Source organism: Oncorhynchus clarkii, chromosome 3, assembly GCF_045791955.1.
Source record: "Oncorhynchus clarkii lewisi isolate Uvic-CL-2024 chromosome 3, UVic_Ocla_1.0, whole genome shotgun sequence".
Classification (NCBI taxonomy): Eukaryota; Metazoa; Chordata; class Actinopteri; order Salmoniformes; family Salmonidae; genus Oncorhynchus; species Oncorhynchus clarkii.
Window position 1 is genome coordinate 15,515,472 of NC_092149.1, and position 16,452 is coordinate 15,531,923.

Below are 16,452 nucleotides of genomic sequence, written 5' to 3' on the forward strand. Positions count from 1 at the left end.
TCTAGCATCTCCCTTTCCACACACTCAGAGAGAAACATAAGTCAAATCAGGATTTTTTAAGAAATCAAATGCTTTAATGGCATTTCTATTTTTACAGTCCATACAATTTGTATAATCAACCAAACATTATCAGTTTTTGAATTACCGGCTACTCCTCATTATTCTTGAAGAGAAATACAATATTAAACATTTTTGAAATGCTGCACACAGATACCGGTATCTTAAATTATACAGGTTGTATGCTACCTTTCAGTAAATGATTGGTTCCTTATTAAAGTCAAAATGACATCTCTGACCCGTATAAAAGGTGTTGGAACATAACATGATTTCAGCAGTTGTACACACTGATACCCGTCCCTGGGAGAGTTTGTGTTGTGAATAAGTAAGACATGAAGTTTAAGTGAGAGGTACCCTTTCACACACTCAGACAACCTGGTGTCTCAGCAATTCCTTGTACCAGTTTCAGTATAACACACACACAATATACCACTATATTACACCATCGCCAATACTACTGCTATTGTTTTTTTAACATCATTATTGAGTTCAACAACAGCTCTGTCTAAATAACTGACCAACAAGAGTTAATTTCACATGCAATTGTAATGGGGAACTGGTGATTGATATTGATTTACATAGACATGTTCAAATAAAAATCTACATTTTGTATTTTGTCCCTTTTGTGGAAATCACTGAGCTTACTGGAACACAAAAAAAGAGAAACGTAATAGTATGCAATCTAATTGTAATAAATTATTCCCAAGCAAACAAAGTATTGCAGTATAGGACTGAAAAAAGAAAGCACAAATGTCAACTGATGGTGAAATAGCACAGTAAATCGTACTACTATTATAGTAAAAACTCATCTTCGTAGCACAGTACAAAGGGTACGTGATGTTATACTACACCACACTTCAGTCAAATGACACATCTCACAACTGTATGCTACAGTGGCACTTTACAGTGACAGAATATATTCTGGTGCAACAAAAAAAAAAAGATGTATTTGTGGTACAACAGTAGAACTGTCCCCAAAACTGTCCCCATCCTTCTTCCAAAGCAAAGAATATCTGCTTATTCTGTTGTTCTGGTGCAGACACAACACCAGTGGTCAGTCAGCTAGCTAACTTCCTTTGTTTCAGAACCTGGAAGCTTTCTGACAGAACACTGGAATGATTCTACTAAAGGATTGAATCTGAGCAATAGAGTGTGCAACTACTCTTTGCTTTGTTCAGTTTGTGGTCGCGTGAGTTTCCTTCTCTTTAAGAGAATCCTCTCCTCCTTTCAACCTGGAGAAATGAGAGACAGATCCAAAATCACTGGGTGTGGGCTTTTTTAAATATCTAAATAAGGTCATCATTTAAGTGCACAAATAATACACTTGTTTTTGAAGTGCTAGGAAAAAGATGAGAGAATGTTATCCAAACAACAAACATTTATCTGTAAATAAAGATGTATAGTATTGACATTGCTGTTGTGAGGGTGCAGAATATGACACCACTTTTACATGAAGACACTAAAAGGTGAAATTCTGACAGCGCAAAATAGATGATTGTCAGAAAAGACCGTATTACCTCAAATAGTCAGCATGGCACTTATTTCAAGTGTGATGAAAATAAAGAGCCAGTTTGGAATGCTACAAATTTACAATTTGGTCACTGTACCTTCATGCTGCTAATGTAAGTATTTGGGAGTAGCACGGCCTCTTCAGACAATAGCACCAATTTTTGGCATGAGCAAAATGTGGCCCTACGTGTCAAAATTGCACTGAAATAAAGTACTACAAAGTTCAATAGTACTCTGGTCAGAAATAAGGAATGCTATAGTTCATTACCTCAGCTTCAAAAGGATTCTGAACAAATAGTTAAGAATAGAAAACAGATTCTGTGTATGGGATGGGCAACAACCTCCCCTACATATCCAGTGCTCCAATACACAAATCTTAACTTTCCATAAATGTCTGAATCTTAGGGAGATGGTTGAGTGATGACCTTCTCCAAAAGTCCCACCCTGCTCTTCTCCAAGACTAAATGAAGCCCTCCTCCCCCCAGAGCACCCCTCATCCCCTTGGCCCCCAGATTCCCCTCATCCCCTTGGCCTCCAGATTCCCCTCATCCCCTTGGCCCCCAGATTCCCCTCATCCCCTTGGCCTCCAGATTCCCCTCATCCCCTTGGCCCCCAGATTCCCCTCATCCCCTTGGCCCCCAGATTCCCCTCATCCCCTTGGCCTCCAGATTCCCCTCATCCCCTTGGCCCCCAGATTCCCCTCATCCCCTTGGCCTCCAGATTCCCCTTGTCCCCTTGGCCCCAGCGTCCCTCCCCCCATCAGTGTCTGAACCTGTAGGAGATGGGTAGTAGCAGGTTGTTCTTCTTCAGGGCCTGCACCCTGCTTAGCGTCTCCTCGTCTAGGGCAACGTAGCAGCGCCGTGCGTAATCCAGCAGCTTCTCCTTGGACGGGTCAAACTCGCCCACCTCCGCTACCTTCTCCGGGGCCACCAGCAGCATCTCAGCGATGGGCGTGGTGGAGGCCACCGTGTTGCGGTCTACGCCGTGGATCTGGAAGGCCTTAGACATGTTCTTCAGCCGCTGGTAGGTCAGCAGGATCTTCTTGTAGCGAAACAGAACCCCTGCAGCGTCTTTGACTAGAGGGGGAGGAGATGGAGGGAAGTGGGGATTGATTAGGCCTACTTCGAGGAAGGAAGGAAAGAAGCATTTCCAAAGCATTGGAACATGGCATGAGTAACATGGCTGCCATTGTCCCTCACCTCTCTGCCTCTCCCTGGTGAATCGGAAGACCCGCCTCCTCTTCATCCCTGGGTGCCCACCGCTGCTCATGCCCTCTGACATCACCTCCTCTCCTGAAATCATTTCCTCCTCGTTCATGTAGCCATCCTGCTCCAGGAACTCCTCGGCCTCCCCCAGGAGGGACAGGGAATCTGAACAGACAAACAAGACCTGAAAAAAAACAACTTTAGACTAGAGGTGCTAGACTAGAGGTGCTAGACGAGAGGTAATAGAGGTGCTAGGCTAGTGGTGATAGAGATGCTAGATGAGAGGTGCTAGACTAGAGCTGATAAAGGTGCTAGACTAGAGGTGAAAGACTGGTGCTGATAGAGGTGCTAGACAAGAGCTGATAGAGGTGCTAGACAAGAGCTGATAGAGGTGCTAGACTAGAGCTGATAGTGGTGCTAGATGAGAGGTGCTAGACTAGAGCTGATAAAGGTGCTAGACTAGAGGTGCTAGAGTAGTGCTGATAGAGGTGATAGAGATGCTAGACGAGAGCTGACAGGGGTGAAATAGGTGCTAAACTAGAGCTGATAGACTAGAGCTGGCAGAGGTGCTAGACTAGAGGTGATAGAGGTACTAGAATAGAGCTGAGAGGTGATAGACTAGAGCTGATAGACTAGAGGTGATAGGGGTGCTAGACTAGAGCTGATAGAGGTGTTAGACTAGAGCTGAAAGAGGTGCTAGACTAGAGCTGAAAGAGGTGCTAGACTAGAGCTGATAGACTAGAGCTGGTAGAGGTGCTAGACTAGAGCTGATAGGTGTGCTAGACTAGAGGTGCTAGAGGTGATAGACTAGAGGTGCTAGACTAGAGCTGATAGGGGTGCTAGACTAGAGCTGATAGAGGTGACAGAGGTTCTAGACTAGAGGTGCTAGACTAGAGGTGAAAGACTGGCGCTGAAAGAGGTGATAGGGGTGCTAGACTAGAGCTGGTAGAGGTGCTAGACTAGAGCTGATAGAGGTGCTAGACTAGAGGTGCTAGACTAGAGCTGATAGAGATGCTAGACCAGAGCTGATAGACTAGAGGTGATAGAGGTACTAGCCTAGAGCTGATAGAGGTGCTAGACTAGAGCTATAGGGGTGATAGAGGTGATAACCTAGAGCTGATAGAGATGCTAGCCTAGAGGTGCTAGACTAGAGCTGATAGAGGTGCTAGAGATGCTAGACTAGAGGTGATAGACTAGAGCTGATAGTGGTGCTAGACCAGAGGTGATATTCTAGAGGTGATAGAGGTGCTAGCCTAGAGCTGATAGACTAGAGGTGATAGAGGTGATAGACTAGAGCTGAAAGAGGTGCTAGACTATAGCTGATAGAGGTGATAGACTAGAGCTGATAGAGGTGATAGACCAGAGGAGCTAGATTAGAGGTGATAGACATGAGGTGCTAGACTAGAGCTGATAGAGGTGATAGAGGTTCTAGACTAGAGGTGATAGACTAGAGCTGATAGAGGTGCTAGACTAGAGCTATAGGGGTGATAGAGGTGATAACCTAGAGCTGATAGAGATGCTAGCCTAGAGGTGCTAGACTAGTGCTGATAGAGGTGCTAGAGATGCTAGAATAGAGGTGATAGACATGAGGTGCTAGACTAGAGCTGATAGAGTTGCTAGACTAGAGGTGAAAGACTGGTGCTGATAGAGGTGATAGAGGTGCTAGACTAGAGCTGATAGACTAGAGGTGATAGAGGTGCTAGACCAGAGGTGATAGAGGTGCTAGACCAGAGGTGATAGAGATGCTACACTAGAGGTGATAGACTAGAGGTGATAGACTAGAGCTGAAAGAGGTGCTAGACTATAGCTGATAGAGGTGATAGACTAGAGGCGATAGAGGTGCTAGACTAGAGCTGATAGAGGTGCTAGACTAGAGCTGATAAAGGTGCTAGACTAGAGGTGCTAGAGTAGTGCTGATAGAGGTGATAGAGATGCTAGACGAGAGCTGACAGGGGTGAAATAGGTGCTAAACTAGAGCTGATAGACTAGAGCTGGCAGAGGTGCTAGACTAGAGGTGATAGAGGTGCTAGCCTAGAGCTGATAGACTAGAGATGATAGAGGTGATAGACTAGAGCTGAAAGAGGTGCTAGACTATAGCTGATAGAGGTGATAGACTAGAGCTGATAGAGGTGATAGACCAGAGGTGCTAGACTAGAGGTGATAGACATGAGGTGCTAGACTAGAGCTGATAGAGGTGATAGAGGTTCTAGACTAGAGGTGATAGACAAGAGGTGATAAAGGTGCTAGACTAGAGCTATAGGGGTGATAGAGGTGATAACCTAGAGCTGATAGAGATGCTAGCCTAGAGGTGCTAGACTAGAGCTGATAGTGCTAGAGATGCTAGACTAGAGGTGATAGACATGAGGTGCTAGACTAGAGCTGATAGAGTTGCTAGACTAGAGGTGAAAGACTGGTGCTGATAGAGGTGATAGAGGTGCTAGACTAGAGCTGATAGACTAGAGGTGATAGAGGTGCTAGACCAGAGGTGATAGAGGTGCTAGACCAGAGGTGATAGAGATGCTACACTAGAGGTGATAGACTAGAGGTGATAGACTAGAGCTGAAAGAGGTGCTAGACTATAGCTGATAGAGGTGATAGACTAGAGGCGATAGAGGTGCTAGACTAGAGCTGATAGAGGTGCTAGACTAGAGCTGATAAAGGTGCTAGACTAGAGGTGCTAGAGTAGTGCTGATAGAGGTGATAGAGATGCTAGACGAGAGCTGACAGGGGTGAAATAGGTGCTAAACTAGAGCTGATAGACTAGAGCTGGCAGAGGTGCTAGACTAGAGGTGATAGAGGTGCTAGCCTAGAGCTGATAGACTAGAGATGATAGAGGTGATAGACTAGAGCTGAAAGAGGTGCTAGACTATAGCTGATAGAGGTGATAGACTAGAGCTGATAGAGGTGATAGACCAGAGGTGCTAGACTAGAGGTGATAGACATGAGGTGCTAGACTAGAGCTGATAGAGGTGATAGAGGTTCTAGACTAGAGGTGATAGACAAGAGGTGATAAAGGTGCTAGACTAGAGCTATAGGGGTGATAGAGGTGATAACCTAGAGCTGATAGAGATGCTAGCCTAGAGGTGCTAGACTAGAGCTGATAGAGGTGCTAGAGATGCTAGACTAGAGGTGATAGACATGAGGTGCTAGACTAGAGCTGATAGAGTTGCTAGACTAGAGGTGAAAGACTGGTGCTGATAGAGGTGATAGAGGTGCTAGACTAGAGCTGATAGACTAGAGGTGATAGAGGTGCTAGACCAGAGGTGATAGAGGTGCTAGACCAGAGGTGATAGAGATGCTACACTAGAGGTGATAGACTAGAGGTGATAGACTAGAGCTGAAAGAGGTGCTAGACTATAGCTGATAGAGGTGATAGACTAGAGGCGATAGAGGTGCTAGACTAGAGCTGATAGAGGTGCTAGACTAGAGCTGATAAAGGTGCTAGACTAGAGGTGCTAGAGTAGTGCTGATAGAGGTGATAGAGATGCTAGACGAGAGCTGACAGGGGTGAAATAGGTGCTAAACTAGAGCTGATAGACTAGAGCTGGCAGAGGTGCTAGACTAGAGGTGATAGAGGTACTAGAATAGAGCTGAGAGGTGATAGACTAGAGCTGATAGACTAGAGGTGATAGGGGTGCTAGACTAGAGCTGATAGAGGTGTTAGACTAGAGCTGAAAGAGGTGCTAGACTAGAGCTGAAAGAGGTGCTAGACTAGAGCTGATAGACTAGAGCTGGTAGAGGTGCTAGACTAGAGCTGATAGGTGTGCTAGACTAGAGGTGCTAGAGGTGATAGAGGTTCTAGACTAGAGGTGCTAGACTAGAGCTGATAGGGGTGCTAGACTAGAGCTGATATAGGTGATAGAGGTTCTAGACTAGAGATGAAAGACTGGTGCTGAAAGAGGTGATAGGGGTGCTAGACTAGAGCTGATAGAGGTGCTAGACTAGAGCTGATAGGGGTGCTAGACTAGAGGTGCTAGACTAGAGCTGATAGAGATGCTAGACCAGAGCTGATAGACTAGAGGCGATAGAGGTACTAGCCTAGAGCTGATAGAGGTGCTAGACTAGAGCTATAGGGGTGATGGAGGTGATAACCTAGAGCTGATAGAGATGCTAGCCTAGAGGTGCTAGATTAGAGCTGATAGAGGTGCTAGAGATTCTAGACTAGAGGTGATAGACTAGAGCTGATAGTGGTGCTAGACCAGAGGTGATATTCTAGAGGTGATAGAGGTGCTAGCCTAGAGCTGATAGACTAGAGATGATAGAGGTGATAGACTAGAGCTGAAAGAGGTGCTAGACTATAGCTGATAGAGGTGATAGACTAGAGCTGATAGAGGTGATAGACCAGAGGTGCTAGACTAGAGGTGATAGACATGAGGTGCTAGACTAGAGCTGATAGAGGTGATAGAGGTTCTAGACTAGAGGTGATAGACAAGAGGTGATAAAGGTGCTAGACTAGAGCTATAGGGGTGATAGAGGTGATAACCTAGAGCTGATAGAGATGCTAGCCTAGAGGTGCTAGACTAGAGCTGATAGAGGTGCTAGAGATGCTAGACTAGAGGTGATAGACATGAGGTGCTAGACTAGAGCTGATAGAGTTGCTAGACTAGAGGTGAAAGACTGGTGCTGATAGAGGTGATAGAGGTGCTAGACTAGAGCTGATAGACTAGAGGTGATAGAGGTGCTAGACCAGAGGTGATAGAGGTGCTAGACCAGAGGTGATAGAGATGCTACACTAGAGGTGATAGACTAGAGGTGATAGACTAGAGCTGAAAGAGGTGCTAGACTATAGCTGATAGAGGTGATAGACTAGAGGCGATAGAGGTGCTAGACTAGAGCTGATAGAGGTGCTAGACTAGAGGTGATAGAGGTGCTAGACTAGAGGTAATAGAGTTGCTAGAGGTGATAGACCAGAGGTGCTAGACTAGAGGTGATAGACATGAGGTGCTAGACTAGAGCTGATAGAGGTGATAGAGGTACTAGACTAGAGCTGATAGAGGTGCTAGACTAGAGGTGAAAGACTGGTGCTGATAGAGGTGATAGAGGTGCTAGACTAGAGCTGATAGAGATGCTAGACTAGAGGTGATAGAGGTGCTAGACTAGAGGTGATAGAGGTGCTAGACTAGAGGTGATAGAGGTGCTAGACTAGAGGTAATAGAGTTGCTAGAGGTGATAGACTAGAGGTGCTAGACTAGAGGTGACAGACTAGAGGAGATAGAGGTGCTAGACTAGAGGTGATATAGGTGCTAGACTAGAGGTGAAAGACTAGTGCTGATAGAGGTGCTAGACAAGAGCTGATAGAGGTGCTAGACTAGAGCTGATAGAGGTGCTAGATGAGAGGTGCTTGACTAGAGCTGATAAAGGTGCTAGACTAGAGGTGCTAGAGTAGTGCTGATAGATGTGATAGAGATGCTACACGAGAGCTGATAGGGGTGAAATAGGTGCTAAACTAGAGCTGATAGACTAGAGCTGGCAGAGGTGCTAGACTAGAGGTGATAGAGGTACTAGAATAGAGCTGAGAGGTGATAGACTAGAGCTGATAGACTAGAGGTGATAGGGGTGCTAGACTAGAGCTGATAGAGGTGTTAGACTAGAGCTGAAAGAGGTGCTAGACTAGAGCTGAAAGAGGTGCTAGACTAGAGCTGATAGACTAGAGCTGGTAGAGGTGCTAGACTAGAGCTGATAGGTGTGCTAGACTAGAGGTGCTAGAGGTGATAGACTAGAGGTGCTAGACTAGAGCTGATAGGGGTGACAGAGGTTCTAGACTAGCTGATAAAGGTGCTAGACTAGAGGTGCTAGAGTAGTGCTGATAGAGGTGATAGAGATGCTAGACGAGAGCTGACAGGGGTGAAATAGGTGCTAAACTAGAGCTGATAGACTAGAGCTGGCAGAGGTGCTAGACTAGAGGTGATAGAGGTGCTAGCCTAGAGCTGATAGACTAGAGATGATAGAGGTGATAGACTAGAGCTGAAAGAGGTGCTAGACTATAGCTGATAGAGGTGATAGACTAGAGCTGATAGAGGTGATAGACCAGAGGAGCTAGATTAGAGGTGATAGACATGAGGTGCTAGACTAGAGCTGATAGAGTTGCTAGACTAGAGGTGAAAGACTGGTGCTGATAGAGGTGATAGAGGTGCTAGACTAGAGCTGATAGACTAGAGGTGATAGAGGTGCTAGACTAGAGGTAATAGAGTTGCTAGAGGTTATAGACTAGAGGTGCTAGACTAGAGGTGCTAGACTAGAGCTGACAGACTAGAGGAGATAGAGGTGCTAGACTAGAGCTGACAGAGGTGCTAGACTAGAGCTGATAGACTAGAGGAGATAGAGGTGCTAGAGGTGATAGACTAGAGGTGCTAGACTAGAGGTGCTAGACTAGAGCTGACAGACTAAAGGAGATAAAGGTGCTAGACTAGAGCTGATAGAGGTGCTAGACTAGAGCTGGTAGACTAGAGGAGATAGAGGTGCTAGACTAGAGCTGATAGAGGTGCTAGATTAGAGGTGATTTAGTTGCTACACTAGAGGTTCTAGACTAGTGCTGATAGAGGGGCTAGACTAGACGTGCTAGAGGTGATAGAGTTTCTAAACTAGAGCTGATATGGGTGCTAGACTAGACGTGCTAGAGGTGATAGACTAGTGCTGATAGAGGTGCTAGACTAGAGATGCAAGAGGTGCTACACTAGAGGTGATAGACTAGTGCTGATAGAGGTGCTAGACTAGAGGTGCTAGAGGTGCTTCACTAGAGGTGATAGACTAGAAGTGATAGATTAGAGATGATAGAGGTGCTAGACTAGCGCTGATAGACTAGAGGTGATAGAGGTGCTAGACTAGAGGTGATAGAGGTGATAGACTAGACGTGCTAGAGGTGATAGAGGTGCTAAACTAGAGCTGATATGGGTGCTAGACTAGAGGTGCTAGAGTTGCTAGACTAGAGGTGCTAGACTAGAGCTGATAGACTAGAGGTGATAGAGGTGCTAGACCAGAGGTGACATTCTAGAGCTGATAGAGGTGCTAGACTAGTGCTGATAGAGGTACTAGACTAGAGCTGATAGAGGTGCCAGACTAGAGGTGATAGACTAGGGGTGATAAACCAGAGGTGATATTCTAGAGCTGATAGAGGTGCTACACTAGAGGTGATAGACTAGAAGTGATAGAGGTGCTAGACTAGAGCTGATAGAGGTGCTAGACTATAGCTGATAGAGGTGATAGACTAGAGGTGACAGAGGTGCTAGAGTAGATGTGCTGGAGATGCTAGACTAGAGTTGATAGGGGTGATATTGGTGATAGACTAGAGGTGCTAGACTAGGGGTGCTAGACTAGAGGTGATAGAGGTGCTAGACTAGAAGTGATTTAGGTGCTACACTAGAGGTGCTAGACTAGTGCTGATAGAGGTGCTAGACTAGAGCGTGATAGAGATGCTAGACTAGAGCTGATAGGGGTGCTAGACCAGAGGTGATAGACTAGAGATGATAGAGGTGATAGACTAGAGCTGATAGAGGTGCTAGACTAGAGGTGACAGAGGCGCTAGACTAGAGCTGATAGAGGTACTAGACTAGAGGTGATAGAGGTGCTAGAGTAGATGTGCTGGAGGTGCTAGACTAGAGCTGATAGGGGTGATATTGGTGATAGACTAGAGGTGATAGAGGTGCTAGACTAGTGGTGATAGACTAGAGGTGGTAGAGGTGCTAGACTAGAGGTGCTAGACTAGAGCTGATAGAGGTGATAGACTAGAGGTGCTAGACTAGAGGTGGTAGAGGTGCTAGACTAGAGAGCGGATAGAGGTGATAGACTAGAGGCGGTAGAGATGCTAGACTAGAGGTGCTAGACTAGAGGTGGTAGAGGTGCTAGACTAGAGCGGATAGAGGTGCTAGACTAGAGGTGCTAGACAAGAGGTCCTCATAGTTTGGATTAGAGATTGTCACGGAAGTGAACATTTATTCCTGTCCCATCTGGTACTGTCCATTTTTCCCCCTGTACTGTCCTGATTAGTGGTGGAAAAAGTACCCGATTGTCATACTTGTGTAAAAGTAAAGAAAATTACTCAAGTAAAAGTGAAAGTCACCCAGTAAAATACTACTTGAGTAAAAGTCTAAAAGTATTGGGTTTAAATATACTTAAGTATCAAAAGTATCAAAAGTAAATGGAATTTCTCAAATATACATAAGCAAGGATATCCCTGCCGGCCAAACCCTCCCCTAACCCGGACAACGCTGAGCCAATTGTGCGCCGAATCATGGGTCTCCCGGTCGCGGCCGGCTGCGACAGAGCCTGGACTCGAACCCAGAATCTCTAGCGGTACAGCTAGCACTGCGATGCAGGGCCTTAGACCACTGCACTTACTCGGGAGGAATCTCCCATTCCTGCCAGAATCCTTTGGCACCTGTAAGAGTCCTGTTCATATGTCAACCTCTAGTCTGGATCCCATTACCTGGCCCTACGCTCCCGTGTGCATTCATGTCACTCATGGTGGCTCTAATAGCGCTGCTACTGCCACTGCTGTGCCCCTGCAAGAGGCTCTGGGAGGCCCCGGAGCTGAACATGGAGCTCATCGCGGCCATCTGATTGGCTATCGTGCTGGAAGTGTGGTTTTTGGGTGGGGCCATGGCAGTGGGGGATGGTCTTCGCTGGAATATCTGACGAGATGTGAAACGCTGTGACTCGGACTTCTGCTCTGAAAGGGTTAACAAAGAGAAGATCAATGAGAGTGATCAGTGAACTGAGACCAGTAGTGGTGAGAGGTGATGAGAATATATAGAATATGCTCTGAATCTAGATACATGTATCATGAACAACAAGGGACTAGTGAGGTCATAAAGCAATCCTTACCAGCTGGCCGCTCCCCCTCTCTCCTCGGCTTCCATTCAAAACGTCTAGAGTCATAGCCTGCAGGAGGAAAAACAACGGTTCCCGAGAATAAATCTATGCCTGTAAAAAATATGTTGTCTTACATGCTGACAAACCGGCTCCACGCGTGCGTGCGTCTACCTGCTGATTTTGTCTATCCCCACGAGACGCGTTCATGACATACAGGTTAAAATACCAAACCAACTGTGGACCAACTATATTAATTTGGGGACAGGTTGAAACACACATGAAACATTCATGGACATTTAGCTAGCTTGCTGTTGCTAGATAATTTATCCTAGAAAATAAACATTGGGATGTTATTTTACATGAAATGCATATGGTCCTTTTTTTTGCTGGATCTTTCTATAATTTTTACCCATATTGAGTCATACAAAATCATGTGTTCTCTACTCCGATAATTAATCCACAAACAAAAAGGGGCTGTTTGTTCATTCTTCTTCTTTTGTGGAGTTTTATATGGTGGTTGGCAACCATATTTAAAGTAGATTACCACCACCAAATGGTGGTGTGGACCTCCATCTTTCAATCACCCACATGGGTATATGCTCCTAAAAACCAATGAGGAGATGGGAGAGGCGGGTCTTGCAGCACATCAAGCGTCTAAAATAGAACCAAGTTCTATTTTAGCGCCTGGCTAAGCAGACGCTGGTTGAGGCGCACAAGCAGTTGGGATGAAATTATTGAATAACATGTGTACATTTATTTAGCAACGCTCGTGCACGCAACATGGGTGGTGTGGTTAGCATGGTAGAACTTCTCTAATCACAATACATCTTTCTACATCATGGTTGTGTCCAGCCTCCTTCCCAAAACCTCTCCATGCCCCTCTCTCACCGTTGCTGTACTGGCTCTCGCAGGGGCCCTGGTTCTGATGGCCTTGGGTCTTGGTAGAGAAGATGAAGCGGTCCAGCTGGCAACGCAAGAAGTCCCTCTCCTCCTCCAGGTCATCGATGCGTTTGTGCAGCCACGAGTTCTTCTCCAGGGAGATCTGCAGCTGCGTCCGCAGGTTGGTTATCAGCAGGTACGAGCTGCCTGGCGGGGGGGCACCCGAGGGAGGGGGCGACTCTGAGAAACACACACAGGAAGGGTCAGGGAATGAATATCAGGATTAATCTTAATCACTAACTGATTCACACCGGAGAAACTAGGTGAGTTGTTTTACTGGACTGTCCTTCCAGATGGTCATTCAACTACATTCATCTATGGTATGGGTTCTGATCTAGTAGGAAATAAAAGCTTTGATATGAACCTTCAAAACTCTGCTCATTCTGATTGAAGAAGCCTTGCTGCTCAAAGTTGTTCTCCTCAAAGGGAATGGAGATTTCATAGGCATCCTCATTCTTCGGAGCTACAGAGGGAGAAATATACAGTAGGCATTATTATGGATAAATAACTGTTATCACTTTGTCATGAAGAGGTTAATACACATCTATATCAATGATGCAGATTTTAGAAGGTTTCACAATCTTACTCTGCATGGGGTGGGAGCCTGTGTGGTTCTTGGAGGTAGGCAAAGCGTCATTAATATTTCCCTCCTGCATCTCGTGCACCCTTCATTGTACAGAAACAATACAGGTTTATTAATGCATTACATTTGGCACACAACATCCAATGATGGATAACAATTCCCATTGACGATGTTTCGTTGCAAATGTAAAAGTGTGCAGTCAGTTTAGTAATAACTTCGAAGTGTTGCCTTCAGCTTGCTAACTAATCATTCGTGGATGCAATTATGTCACTAGAAATGTAATTACAAGTAGTTAGTTACTGTATGGCAATTCTCAGCTGAGATGCAGAATAAATTACCTACTTATTATCGCTGTATTCCCCTTTGTCTAACGTTACACTTGCGAGCGTACTAGAAAGTTATATTAGCACATTATACACGATGTTCGTCGCTGACATGCTAGTTTGCAAGATGTAGCGTTATAATAAACAATGGACATGTTAGCTAGCTACACATCAAATTGCCATAAGGACTCATCTTACACAGGCTAGCTAGATAGTCCGCAGCTAGCTATTTTACTAGTAGCAAGCTCACTGCTTCTTACACGCACAAACTATTTTCTGGCGGAGTTCTCCACAAATCAATGATATACGAACCGTTATTCAGTCGTTATAACACCGTATTTCATATGTAAATCCCGTTCATTCTGTCAGCTTTCGTACCTAGCTAGAACAATAACAATTTAGCGTTTATTTTACAAGTCTTGTTTACGTCCTTTGCCGTCATTTCCGGTTACCTAAGGGAGAGTCTAATATTTCCCAAAATGTAGTTTGTAACGAAAAGGCGCTGCTGTACAGTCAGGCCACTCTAAAATGTGCAGTTTTGTCGCATAACACAATGCAACAGATGTTTCAAGTTTTGAGCAAGCGTGCAATTGGCATGCTAACTGCAGGAATGTCCACCAGAGATGTTGCCAGATAATTGAATTATAATTTCTCTACCATAATCCGACTCCAACTTCGTATTTAGAGAATTTGGCAGTACATCCAACGTTCCTCACAACCGCAGACCACATGTAACCACGCCAATCCAGGAACTCCACATCTGGCTTCTTCACCCGCAGGATCATCCGAGACCAGCCACCTGGACGGACAGTTGATGTGGGGAAAAACTAATTTTGATCGTCTGGGCCTGGCTCCCCAATGGGTGGCTGGTCTCAGATGATTAGAGACTAATTCAATTATTTCAATTTACTGATTTCCTTATATGAACTGTAACTCAGTAAAATCGTTGACATTTGTGCATGTTGTATTTATATTTTTGTTTAGTATATACATTATATTTCATATTCCAAAATAAATGTCAGTGTGAAAATAATTGAAAAGTAAAATATTGTTTGACAGGTTTTTCTTGATTTCGTTTAGTGCTGCTCTTACCAAAGGACACCGGACCAATGATATTCGTCAGTGCAGAAAAGTTCAGGTGATGGGGGAGTGGAGAGGTGTCAGGTAACATTATTCATTTATGAGTCACTGTTTTTACCTGCCAGTGAAGAACCGGAAGGATACAGTTTGAGTGGATTCTACTTACATTTTTAAGAGATAAACATTGAAAAGATACTAATCAAAACGCATTTGCACCTGTGATGAGGTGAGTATTAATCTGTTGTGTTTTTCTGTGTTTAAATCCGTTTTTTAACGGGCATCGAAACACAAAAGTGTCTTGGTTGTGCTGGGAGTATCATAGCGCTCAGGTGTGGCACCTGTTTTTCCTATGAATAAAGATACATTGAAGAGTATTGTAGGAACCTACAATGTTATATAAAACGTTTTTTTTTTTTAAGTGTAGGCCTAAATACACAGACACAGTAAATATTTAAATAACATACTGTAGTTATTTGACCATGGTTACATTATTTCATACATAGCTGTACTTTAATAGCTACAGAACATACACGCCATGGTGTCATGTTTATGTTCATACAATATCCTCCCACTCGACCAGTAGGCCTAGTGAACTCCCTATCATTGCCAGAGGTGACTGTTGTGATTTTACTCTGAGCAATGTCAATGCACAAGATGTATGTCTGTCAATGTGCCACACACCTCACCTCCCCCACCTCTTTGTCCCCCAGGTGAGTGACCATGGCGCAGCACTATGATGGTCTGTCCCACTGTAAGCTGGCCCTGGCGTTTGCCATACTGATGGACCTGCTAGGTGTGTCTGCTCTGCTGGTGGGGGTCTTTGCCCCATTAGAGATTAAGGGACAGGACTTTGGGGACCTGCTGGTGTACTCTGGGGCTCTACTGATGCTCATGTCCCTGGGAGGATGGGTCATGTGGTACAGCGGGAACCTTGAGGGCCTGACCTCCAGGAAGGAGCTAGGGGGAACCATGGGTGCCATGGACCGGCTGGCCCGCTCCCTCAGCCGCAGGATACGACTCCCCAGGAGCCACAGTAGCCCCTCATGATGCTTCATGGTCAGGCGTAGGAGAAGGGTGTGGTTGTAGGGGAGGGTCCTCACTGTCTCCATTAGACTATTGGCCCCTGATAGTCAAACTGCCTGGGGGTCTGGGAGCGGTATTGTTAGCATTGAGGGAGTGCTATTAAATGAACCAGGCTATGGCCCGTGATGTGAACGGGCAAAAGAGGGGTTGGGAGGAGCACCCTTCTCAAATCAAACAGTAATCTGTGCCGTTCGTTCATGTTGTCATCAAGGCAGCATATTTTCACATTTTCAAACTAGTTTGAAGGCAGATAGCCTTTTTATCAAAAAGCAATCATTTGTGTATGTAAAAACCCAGAATCCTACTCATTATTCCATGTGGTTAACCTGTCACTTTTTTTTGAGGAGCTGACTTCGCCGTCGGCCAAAACGGGGCACTGGGCTCACGACCGGGAGGGAGCCCGTTTCCAAAACTAATGTAATCAACTCTAACCCGCTTCACCTGGGGCAGGAATAAGATTACATTTTTAAGAGATTTTTTATAGAACTCCCTCATTCTTTAACCCAAGTTCCACCGCCTCCACGGTTGGAAGAGACTTACATACTGCTAGTTCACTAGTGTCAATTGCAAGATGTAAAAACAGTCGGTCATTGCTTTTTATTGTGACTTGACCTTTGCTGAAACACCTCCGGTAGATAACAGAATTGTACAGACTGTCTGAATAGGATTTTAAACGATCAAGCATGGAGGCTATTCATAGTTCACTTGGTTGGTTTGTTTAGGCTTGACTCTGTAAATAATTGGTCTTTATATTCATAATAATCCATGTTTTGTGGTTCTTTGAATCATAATAGGGTTTTTGTATTAAATTATAAAATTGTATTAAAACTATAAAATAACCTACCATAGGTCATTTGTGAAGATT

General features: G+C 45.0%; 2 protein-coding genes across 4 annotated transcripts; one reads left to right on the top strand and one right to left on the bottom strand.

Moving 5' to 3' along the window:
- Positions 1 to 46: 46 nt before the first annotated feature.
- On the bottom strand, positions 47 to 14,231 carry LOC139389027 (coiled-coil domain-containing protein 106-like). 2 transcript variants are annotated; one of them, XM_071135759.1, is made up of 9 exons: positions 14,082 to 14,231; positions 13,105 to 13,184; positions 12,883 to 12,981; positions 12,468 to 12,698; positions 11,592 to 11,648; positions 11,194 to 11,436; positions 2,766 to 2,936; positions 2,339 to 2,642; positions 47 to 1,289 (listed from the first exon to the last, which is right to left on the bottom strand). In XM_071135759.1, the coding sequence occupies exons 1-9, from the start codon at positions 14,207 to 14,209 to the stop codon at positions 1,232 to 1,234; spliced, it is 1,371 nt and encodes a 456-aa protein (XP_070991860.1). In that variant the 5' UTR covers positions 14,210 to 14,231; the 3' UTR covers positions 47 to 1,231. The 2 variants fall into 2 exon arrangements, with proteins under 2 accessions (XP_070991860.1, XP_070991861.1); XM_071135760.1 differs by lacking the exon at positions 14,082 to 14,231 and adding an exon at positions 13,737 to 13,878.
- LOC139389053 (transmembrane protein 238-like) lies at positions 14,175 to 16,430 on the top strand. Of its 2 annotated transcripts, none has more exons than XM_071135761.1 (3): positions 14,175 to 14,240; positions 14,505 to 14,588; positions 15,215 to 16,430. In XM_071135761.1, exon 3 carries the CDS (start codon positions 15,225 to 15,227, stop codon positions 15,549 to 15,551), a length of 327 nt encoding a protein of 108 aa, XP_070991862.1. In that variant the 5' UTR covers positions 14,175 to 14,240; positions 14,505 to 14,588; positions 15,215 to 15,224; the 3' UTR covers positions 15,552 to 16,430. The 2 variants fall into 2 exon arrangements, with proteins under 2 accessions (XP_070991862.1, XP_070991863.1); XM_071135762.1 differs by having other exon boundaries at positions 14,177 to 14,240; positions 14,505 to 14,730.
- Positions 16,431 to 16,452: the final 22 nt, after the last annotated feature.

Excerpts from the sequence above, each read along its gene's own strand:
- LOC139389027 (XM_071135759.1), bottom strand. The coding sequence starts at position 14,209 with ATGATCCTGCGGGTGAAGAAGCCAGATGTGGAGTTCCTGGATTGGCGT. Across the intron at positions 12,982-13,104 it reads AGGCTCCCACCCCATGCAGA|CTCCGAAGAATGAGGATGCC; the intron begins GTAAGATTGTGA and ends CTCCCTCTGTAG. Across the intron at positions 1,290-2,338 it reads CTACTACCCATCTCCTACAG|GTTGAAAGGAGGAGAGGATT; the intron begins GTTCAGACACTG and ends TCATTTCTCCAG.
- LOC139389053 (XM_071135761.1), top strand. The coding sequence starts at position 15,225 with ATGGCGCAGCACTATGATGGTCTGTCCCACTGTAAGCTGGCCCTGGCG.